The 11,011-nt window shown below is 47.5% G+C and overlaps 1 protein-coding gene across 1 annotated transcript in view; it reads right to left on the reverse strand.

Annotated features, from left to right (window-relative positions):
- NSMF (NMDA receptor synaptonuclear signaling and neuronal migration factor) overlaps positions 1 to 10,203 on the reverse strand; it is a gene marked incomplete in the record, with an annotated part of 52,486 nt that extends 42,283 nt beyond the window's left edge. The window contains 1 exon segment of the mRNA XM_060270133.1: positions 9,998 to 10,203. Within this exon segment, the coding sequence (XP_060126116.1) occupies positions 9,998 to 10,068 (71 nt within the window).
- Between the last annotated feature and the right edge of the window lie 808 nt (positions 10,204 to 11,011).

Genomic DNA, 11,011 nt, shown 5'->3' on the forward strand with positions numbered 1-11,011 from the left:
CTGAAAGCACAGCAGCTCAAAGCAAAGACCAAAAGCCACAGGGGGCATGTAATGACGGGGGTGGGGTGGGGTGGGGTGGGTTTCAGGCTTGCGGTTAACCTTCTGGCATCCAGAGTTTGCCTGCCTGTGGCATTCCCTGCTACAAGCAAGTAAAAAAACCCAAACACATAGGAGCCTAAAAATGGGCGGGAGAGTCTGATGCTGCCTGCAGACCAGCGAATAAGCCATGAGAAGGAATTGTTTGCTACTACCGCGGCAAACGAATAGGAAAATATAAGCTTCTGCATCTGAGAAATCCTCACACAAGACACTCATTGCCCAGGGAGAGAGTCAGAGTGGAGTTGTTAGGCTAGGACTTGGGGGACCGGGATTCAAATCCCCACTTGGTCATGAAAGACGATCTTTGTGCCAGTCGTGGTCTCTCTGAAGCTACTTCACAGTTTTGTTGTGGGGATGGGAGAAGGAGAGGGGGGGCCACAGAAGCCACTCTGGAAGCACCCAAGCGATTTGAAAGTAAGGTGGGACATAAAACACACCACAGGCTCACCTCATAAGCAAGTTCATGGAGAGGAAATCGTTCTCTTCTCAATGGCTCAAGCAAGTGAGGGAGTGGGGAATTCTCCACCATGGTCTCTTCCAACACCTTAGTTGGTGACCTTTACTCCTCCAACTCTGCCCCCCTCAAAGCTCTCCTAGGAATATAGGAAGCGCCCTGTTGAATCAGGCTGAAGGCCATCACCCAGCAGCCTGCTCTCACTGTGGCCAACTGGGTTTCTCCAGAAAGTTATTGAGCAGCTGGTGAGTGCAAGAGCCCTCTCCCCTAGTGCAGTTTCCAGCAGCTGGTATTCAGAAGCATTACTGTATCCAAGGGAGAACACAGCCACAAGGGTTGCTAACAACGGGTAGCCTTGCTCTTCATGAATTTATCAAATCCTCTTTTAAAGTTAGTGTTCGCCCCTGTATCTGGATGGATAGATGAAGGACAGAGGAATCAGAATATAAGAAGAATAATATAAGAAGGGCCTGCTGGATCAGGCAAAAGGCCCACCTAGCCTTGCATCCTGTTCTCACAATGACCAACCCGATGCCCCAAAGTCCACAAGCAACGCCTGAGCACAACTGCAACTCTCCCCACACATAATTCCCAGCAACTGGCAGTCAGCGGCATACTGCCTCTGACAGTGAAGGTGGAACATAGCCTTATCCTCCATCTCTTCTCCTGCTTAAACACATCTGTCTTTCTCCTGCTGCACCCTGAATGCCAAGAACATAGGAGCCTATTTTTCTATAACAGCAGCCTTGCATTTAAGCACTGGCCTGGTAGCCATCCGCTGCCAGAAACGTACATGCAAGTGAGTGAAGACACTGGCAGAGGAAGGATGAGTCACATCACCCCTTCCTTGGTACCCAATATTCAAATGTATCTCTCCATCCGTTCCTACTCCAGATCACAGCAGGCGAGTGGTAAATAAATACATTGCAGGCAAGTTATTTTTGTGGGCGTATTTACCATTTGTTTAAACACATTTCAGGGAAGGGAAATACTTTCTTGCAATGTTGCAATAATTATAAATTAAACACATTTGTAACAACATACAAATACCACAGTTAAAAACTAAATACAAACTATCACAATTTAAAATAATAATAATTTAAGCAGAAGCAATAATATTAGAACAGACTTTGTCAACATCTGCCCCTCCCAGATGTTTTGTACTATAATTCCCATCAACCCCCAGCCTGGGAACTGTGGTTCATAACATCTGGAAAGTGCCAGGGGTGGTGGCTGGGGCTGATGGGAATTGTAGCCCAAAGCATCAGGAGGGCGTCAGGTTGGCAAGTACTGCATTTTGACATTAAAATCAGTATTCTGGCCAATAACAGCATCTTATACATTCCTTTTCTATTCTTTTGACATGGAAGTTGCCCAAACCTATGCAGGAGCAATTTGAAACCCTAAAGGTATCTGTGGACACACACACACACACACAATCCTATTTGACACAGCCAGAATATATAAGAGCTTTGGACCATCTCTTCTCACCCACCACCCAAATTGGGTGAAATCAAATTACTATGTTAATTAATATGGAATGAAATATGCACTGCACTCAATATAAGGATGACCAAGATGATTTGAGAGTTCCACCCATACCGTCTTTGGAAGAGAGCCAGCTAGTACCTCCAGAGGGACCCTGGTTCTCAAGGAAGACTTCTAGATGATTCATAAGCCCCACTGGAAATAGGAACAGTTGTTTACCCCTACCATCCCAGCTCCCAGGATTCTTTGGGGGAACTGGTGTGCTTTAGGTGTATAGTATCTAACGGTATGCAGCCTTAGCACTCTTTTTTTCATGCCACACTGATGACTTCATTTCTGTGTGTGCACGTTTAGAAAAAGAGAGTCGGAAGGAAACCCTAAAAGTCATCTAGTTCAACCCCACAAAGTAGAGTCCATTGCCTTCAAAGTCTGCTCTACTGTCAACTGGTTCATTTATTTATTTATTTATTTATTTTTATTTAACATACATACATACATACATATCCTGTGCATCTGGCTGGGTTTCCCCAGCCACTCTGGGTGGCTCCCAACAGAATATTAAAAATGTGATAAAACATCAGACATTAAAAACTTCCCTAAACAGGGCTGCCTTCACATGTCTTCTAAAAGTCAGATAGTTGCTTAGTTCCTTGACATCTGATGGGAGGGCATTCCACAGGGCAGGTGCCACTACCGAGAAGGCCCTCTGCCTAGTTTCCATCAGAGAGTCCTTCCTAATGTTTAGTATTAATCGTTTTTTCTTGTATTTTTAATCCACTGCTCTGGGTCCTACCCTCTGGATTAACAGTACAGTGGTACCTCGCAAGACGAACGCCTCGCACAACGAAAAAATCGCAAGACGAAAGCGTTTTGCAATTTTTTCGAAGGCTCGCAAAACAAAGTCGTCTATGGCCGTGCTTCGCAAGACGAAGTAGCCTCGCCACCCTGCGCTCCAGAGGAGGCCGCGGTTTGGATTCCGACGGCGACGGGAAGGGAAGCTGCCGCTGCTTACCTTCAGGACTCCGCCGTCGCGGCTGGGGGTGACGTCCACAGCCGCCGCTTCTGCCTCCTGGCGGGCTGGCGGGCAAGCACTGGCCGCTTCTCTCCCTCGACGATCCGGCAGGAGCAGCAGTGGGGCTCGCCAGGCGGCCCTTGGAGGCAAAGGCGGCAGCACCTGAAGGAGCGGAGGCTGCGGCGGGAGAAGACCCCTGGCCCTCCTGCTTCCCTCTCCCCAGAGCCTTAAAGACTTCCGGCCATGGTGGGTGAGTCAGCACCTTTTTTTTCCTTTCACTTTTTTTTTTTTGCCCATAGGAAAGCATTAATTAAATTTCAATGCATTCCTATGGTAAACCGCGCTCCGCAAGACGAAATTTTCGCAAAACGAAACGACTCATAGAATGAATTAATTTTGTACCACTGTAAATAAATCTGCTCCTTCAACTGTGACATTTACCCCTCTGGAGTAAATGTTTCAAGATTGCCACCTAATCTTCTATAGACTAAACACACCAAGCTTTACCAACTTTTACTCCCAGGAACAGGGTCCCCAAGCCTTTCACTATTTTCGTTGCCCTCCTCTGGACTCATTCCATTGTGTTGACAGCCTTCTGGAACTTTGGCACCCACAATAGGAGATAGTACATAAGCTGAAGACCAACCAAAGCTGATTAGAGTGGTACCCATTACTTCGCACAATCTGAGCATCCTAGTTCTGCTGCTGCAGCCTACGATCACATTAGGCTTTTTAGCCACTGCTTCACGCTGCTGGCTAGCATTTTAGCTTTCATTCTACTAAAAAAAACCCAAAGCTTTTTTTACATCCACAACTGTCAAGACAGCTGGCACCCAAACCTATATTTTTGCTTAGTTCAATGGTCCTTACTCTGAAGTAAGTACACATCGGATTAAATAAATAAAAGGTCTGAATTGGGAGAACTGCATCTGTGTATATTTCTCTGTTGTTATCCCTTGTCTCCTTCCATTTTCTGATCACCACTGAGAATATTTTAAAACAAAATTTCCAGATCAGGGACCTCGGGACTCATACGCTTACACCAATCACCACAAACACTTAACTAGTTGCCACAGTCTTCGGTGGCTCATAGAAAGGAAATTGAACTTTTTAGAAGACACTTTCAAAATTCCAGTAGCTCCAGTTTCGAGTGGGAGGTGGGAGAGAAGAGATAAATCTGTCTTGGGGCAGAAAGTTGCAAGACATCAATTTTCTTTGTTGTCCTTAATAAAAATCTGAGAACTTTGGAAAGCTGACCGAAGCAGCAACTCCAAATATTTCCATCCTCTGCTCTCTCTCTGCAACCTTACATACCTATTCCTTCAGTAAGGGGCAGGAGACATGTCTGAAAATGATCTGAATCCCCCCCCCAATTTGATACATTTTAATCAGAGCCAAGGTTTACTCACACCTATTCACATGCTTCAGATATGCAGTTTGTAAATCTAGGAAGAGACAGACATCAGAAGTTGCCTCATGCTGAGCCAGGCGCTTGGTCCATCCAGCTCTGTAATGTCTACACTGACTGGCAGCTCCAGGGTTTCTTTCATTCAGGGTGTATTTTTCCAGCCCTACCTAGAGATGCTAGGGATTGAACCTGGGACCTTCTGCATGCAAAGCAGGTGCTCTACCAATGAGCTATGGCCTTGCCCCATTGGCCCCTCCTCATTTTAGGTCTTCAGGAAATAAATCTGAGAAGTGTCTCCACCACCACTTTGTTCAGCACAGCACAGTGTACCAATGGGAGATTTATTTCATTTGTGGTATTTGTAAGATTTCCTCCCACCATCCTTCACCCGTTAAGGTTACAGGAAAGGTCAAACAGTTTTATTGCAGCTCTAAAGACAGACAGTACAGTTGCGAATGTAAAGAAAAAGTTAAACCGGTCCAGCCAGAACAGAACAGAACAGCAGGAAAGCTATACTAACGGATGGCGTTCAGAGACACCCCCTGTTGAAATGGGTGTTGCAGTTGTTTACAAGGATCCAGGCCAAGAATGAAAGTTGCAGAGAGCTTAATTAACCATCTTGGGAAGAGCTGGGTCAGGTGCTCTGGGACTGAAATTAAGAGCTTCTCGGAAGAAACCCAGAGACTTTGAGCTGCAGTTTTGAGCATCTCAGATACCAACAACCTGCAGAGATGTATTTATCTCTGGTAGGGATGGGAGAGATATTAATAAGAGCCTCAGAAGAGCCTGCTAGATCAGGCCAGTGGCCCATCTGGTCCAGAACCCTGTATATCAGATAAGAAAGATTTGATTCAGTTTGCATTCAAATACAAACCTACCTAATTAAAACTTTCTGAAACAGCTTGCGAACTGAAACAGACGCCACCCTTCAGAATTCACCCCTTATCCGAATTTTCCAGTGCAATTCTCTGGCCAAGTCATATGTACAAAAACACAGATACTAGCATAATATGCACCTGAAAATGCATATACAGTATTAGGGAAAATAACATGTACAATACTACATTATATTAGAGGAAATAGCTTTGCAAAAATGCACATAAGGCAAAATGGAACGCAAACAGGTCTATCAGGAGAAATCGGCTGCCATGTCTTCAGTGTGTGTGTGTGTGTGTGTGTGTGTGTTTAATTGCAAACTGATGAGGAAATGGTGGAGAAGTGAAGCTATGGCTATTTCTGGACAAGGATAAACTGACCATTGCAGACCATGAGTTGGTTACCTTGAGGCTGGATTACTGCAATGGGCTCTATGTGGGGCTGCCCTTGGGCCTGGTTTTGGAAGCTCCAGCTGGTGCAGAAGGCGGCAGCCAGACTGCTGGAGGGGACACCTGGCTGAGAACATGGGACACCATCGTGAAAACAGCTGCACTGGCTGCCCATCGACTCCTGAGCCAGGTTCAAGGGCCTTCTGTTAATTTACAAAGCCCTGAACCCCAGGGACCGCCCAAACCCTTATGTCCCAGCTCAATCGTTGAAGGACTGTTGTTGTCACTGAGTTGGTGGGCTTTTTTGACATCAACACAAAGCAGAGTCTTTAGTAAACCCACAACCCTGAGATTAAAAGTTTCGTGCTCTACCAATTGAGCTATCCCAGCAGCCCAAAAGCTTCATACACACCTCACAATTTCAGCATCGGCAGCCTCCAAGTTAGAAAATTATTGTCCATTTGTCAGCAGGAAAGCTCTGCTGAGATCTATAGATCAGGCAGTGTTTCATAAAGCCAGCAAATATCCCACAAATATCCCTCTGGGACATGGAGCTGGCTGAAAGACTTACGGAATCTAATAAGAGCATGCAGGGGAGCCAACTACAAAGATCCACTTGTTAATACATGCACCCCCTGATCACCTATGTTTCTAGACCACATGGAATTGTGGCACCTCCCAAGGCACAGGGGAAAAAATCATGTTGGTATGTTTGCTTTACGAAATAGTCTTGTGTTAACTTTATTCCTAATGAACGCTGGTAATAACAGCAACTGTACATTCTCTCCCTGAGTCAAGCTAAGCCTCCTACAGTTGTTTTTTTTTTAATTACCTTATTTTAGTGATTCAGTAAAATGCCTTGTAGTTGTGTCTGCAGCTATGCAATCTGGACCAGTGCTTTTTGGAAACACAGTGTAACGTGTCAATGCTTAAGCAAACATGCATTCTAGTCCTCATTGTTCTTAGGGCAGGCTTGCAGCACTTAATCTCAGGAGCAGGGTCGGGTCAAATCCGCACTGAGAAAAAGGAGTCATTCTGAAATGGGAGAATCTGTAATATCTAACACATTTGCTAATTTGGAACCATTTATTCTGCCTGTTAAAAGAGAAGAGGGGAAACCCCTGAGATCCACACACACACACACACACACACACCCTTTGCCTCAGCTCCTGAGATTTCAAGTAAACACTCCTAAGATCTTTGCAAGACTGTTGCCAAAATAACAAAGGCTGGGGACTGGGTCTGAATGCAAACAAAGGTTCTATGTAGCTTGACAATTTTATACTCCTGTACCAAATCCTGTGCTCAAAGTAAAATGGTGCCCTCAGAGCATGCTGATGAATTAAGTATCCCTGCTCTTCGTGGGTTGGAGTCAGGTTATTCCTGTTCATGACCAGCATCTGATCTCACAGCTTAATGTAGAAAGAATAGTCTAGAATTTTGAAAATGGGCAGAAACTCAAGGGTCACCTTGCTCGGGACCCTGAAGTCTGTCGGAAAAAGGCTCCCACAGTATCCAACCCACCCTCTAGACCAGTGGTTCCCAATCTTCTTTTCCCCCATAGACAACTTGAAAACCCGAATACCACTTAATGACTTACCGGTACTACAATTTCTGTAGTACTTGCTGGTGCTAGATGCAGCATTATTTCTTTCTTTTTAAAATCATTGCTCCTTTTCTTTCGTATATTTGTTTCATTTGTGATCTTCAGTTGAAGGGCAGTATATAAATTCAGTATTATTAGTATTATTATTATTATTATTGGCAAAATACAATTCACATTGTACAGAATTCTAATTGTATTATCTTGTCCTACAATCTAAGAAATAAATGAAGCAATACTCATACTCAAAAACAAATACTCACAAACAAATACGTAAATGAAGCAATACTCCTGCGTATAAGACTACTTTTTAACCCAGGAAAATCTTCTCAAAAGTCGGGGGTCGTCTTATACGCCGGGTCGTATTTCTTATACCGTGAGTATATCCCAAACTCTATATTTTAACTGGAAAAGTTGGGGGTCGTCTTATACGCCCAGTCGTCTTATACACTGGAATATACAGTACATTAAGAAATCAATGTGAATATTTAACGGGGACACAGTGATTGTAGATCACCAGTGGTCCATGCACCTCCGTTTGCGAACCCTGCTCATGAATAAGAGTTCTGCCCAGTCTTCTGGAAAGTCTGTCTCACGGGTTCTTCCTTCCGTTCCCAAAGAGGTCCTTCCCCCACAATCAGAACCTGCTGCTTATCCTTTCCCCCAGGTCACCTCATTCTGTAAAAGGATGGCAATCAAAATTAACCACACTAAATGTCTCTTGCACAAGTGTGTGGTTTAGGTTTTTAGTTTAAAGGGGAAATAATTTCAAATTTTCAGTAAGGTTAAATTAACAGTAGGGAGTTAGGGCATCTCCAGGGAACCTGTTTATTGAGTATTTGTCCCATTGAGCATTTGTCCCACTTTGCACATGGGATGTCTTCCCACCAATCATTTGTTCACTTCACACTTTTCAATGCACTTCACATTCACCTTCCAAACAACCAAAAGTCTGTGGTTTCTTTTAAGTGAATTTGTTGCACTAGGGTAGAAGACCGCTTAATAGCATTTTAAATGCACAAACCTAAACTTCCGGTATACCTGCTGGGATCCCTCCCACAAATACCGGCAGTCTGAAGGCGTCACTACATTTTAAACATCCTCTGTGTGATGCTTGCAATTCTCCTTGGTTTTGTGTCGCCAGTAGAAAATAAAAGCCGCCTATACCCCTTCATCTGGCGCTAAGGAAAAGGAACACGTTAGGGGCAAAACACAACAATGTGACGAGGCCTCTCCCCAAAGGCTCACTTTTCTTGGTCAGCACGCTGCAACCAGAGAGGGATCGTCCAAGACAAGCAGGGAGCATCCTCCAAGGCTAAGAAGTTAAACAGCTGCGGAGGCAAAGTCACCACTGCGCAAGCAGGCAGGCAGGCAGCTTGCCGCCGCCGCCGCGCCCCCCCCCCGCCCCCATCATTGCTGCATTCCCAGAGCTTGGAAGTTCACCAGGGCAGCCGTGGGCTCTTTGAGCCTTTGCCAAAAGAAAAAGGAAAAGTGGTCCACGGCTGGGCAGCATGCCAAAACACTTCGCACCTCACGTCATCTGCTATTTCAACCCAGCGCCAGCCGGACTAAAAATACAGAGTTAACACTTCTGGCTCACTAGCATGGTGGGAGACTAAAGGCGGGGGTTCAGCAGCAGCAGCAGCGCTGTCCTCCTACCCTCCACGCTCAACAGCAGACACTTTTGGCAGGCTGAGAAGATGCAGCACACCAGGGATAGGCTCTCTGCACTGCCGGAAGGAAAAGTGCTAGAGCCAAGAGGTGTGTGTGTTTCTCTCTGTGTGAAAACTTGGCACATGGTGATGCTTTTACTTCATCTGAGACCACACAATTTGGTGGTGGTGGTGGGGAGTTTTGTTGGAGAGAACAGCTGAAATGTTCCAGAGCCCTCTCCCCTAGGTGTGTAGCAGGGGACAGAACACCAGGCCTGCCGCTCTCTGACAAAATCCGTACAGCGATGGGTAGGAGCATTGAAGGAGCGCATCGTTCCGGTCCAGCATACTCCAAAGCCCGATACGAGCCAGCAGTCAGAAGGGAAATACAGTACACAATCCGGGTTTGTGGCAGACCCCCTCCCCACTGTGCACCCTCCCCCTCCCCAGCCTCTGACGTCAATCAGAGGCGGACGAGCACCTCCGAGCGCGGAACAAGACACCGCCGTGCTCCTCTGGAAACACGCACGTCTCCCTTGCATGCATGCTCGCTCTTCTTTCCCAGCCCTTGCACGATCCCATGCGCGCGCCCCTTCCAACCTGGTCTCTTGGTACTTGCACAGACACGCGCCCGGTGTGTTTCTTTTTGCCCCCTTACCCCAAACCTCCCTTTCCATAAATGCTCATCCATAGCAGGACGCGGAGAGACTATATCAAATCCCCCATGCTCACTCCTATTGCACACTCCTTGCTTTTTGCACCCACGACCCCAACTCGTGGGTGCAGGATTCCTGTGCAGGATTCAATCTCTCGCTGGAGTAACGGGGGTCGGAGAGAAAGAGATGACCCCCTCGTCCCCCCCCTCCCTCGTCGACCATCACCATCATTGCGCCCGCAGCTCTCCTTTTTTTCGCCCCGCTAGGTTTCTTTCTTTAGGGCTAGGTTGTTCCTTCGCTTTGCATCCCGATCTCGCCCCCTCCTTTCCCCCCCCAAAAAGAACCCGAGCTCGGATTCACCTGACTTTGGCCGCCACCGACGCCACGGCCTCGTTGCGGAGCGAGCGGCGTTTGGAGACGGCCGTGCCCATCGTCCTCCTCGAAGCTCATCGCCGCCACCGCCGCGCGGAGCCGTCACTGCCGCTGCCACCACCGCCCATGCCGACCCCCACCCCCAACTCTGGGGACAGGCTGAGATCTCGGCTGCTGCTGCCTCGGCGGGCCGAGCGGAGTCCGCCTCCTCTTACCCCTCCCAGGCAGACCCCTGCGAGTGTCGCTGGAGGAGGAGGAGCCGGAGGAGGAGCCGCCGCCGCGACTAGCCGCCCCTCGGCGCGCATCGCGGCTGCTCATTGACTGCGGCTGGGGCGCCACAGGAGAGACCTGACGGGGCGGGGTGCAGGAAGCCCAGGCTGGGCCATGCCTATATTTGGGGAGGCTCTGGGGCGGGGAGGGAAAGCGCCGGCAGTAGGATCGGTGGAGTGCTTCTGAGGATGTGCAGAGTGCCCTGGAACCACCCTCACAGGAGGCGGCCAAGTGATCTTGGAATCCGAGGATCCTGGCTCAACGCGGAAGCTCCGAGCCGGCTGGGTGCGTTGGCGGCAAGGCAGTCGCGGTGCTCCTGAGGACATGCATGATTGAATTAAATAAAGCTACAACGACTCTGGTCCTGTGCAAAGGACAATGCCGTCTCTTAGATATGCGCCCTCACTGATTACATCGAAGCACTGAACTAGCATCGTAGCTCAGTGGTAGAACATCTGCTTTGCATGCAGAAGGTCCTAGACTCATCACCCTAGGCTGCACGAAAAGTATTTATACATGAAATAGTACCCCTGTGAGCATACAAAGGGTCGTTCTTTCCGTTCTTTCTTCAGAACTGCCAGCAACAGGAACTGGCTTGGCTTTGACACTATCTGCTCCACTTCATTAAACTGTGGGCTACCATAAATCTTAGGTATCCTCTTGCCACCTTATCAGATGATGCAGCAAGGGGCGGCGGGGGTGGGATAAACTAAGCCTTGATTCTTCACCGCT

Source organism: Zootoca vivipara, chromosome Z, assembly GCF_963506605.1.
Source record: "Zootoca vivipara chromosome Z, rZooViv1.1, whole genome shotgun sequence".
NCBI classification, from domain to species: domain Eukaryota; kingdom Metazoa; phylum Chordata; class Lepidosauria; order Squamata; family Lacertidae; genus Zootoca; species Zootoca vivipara.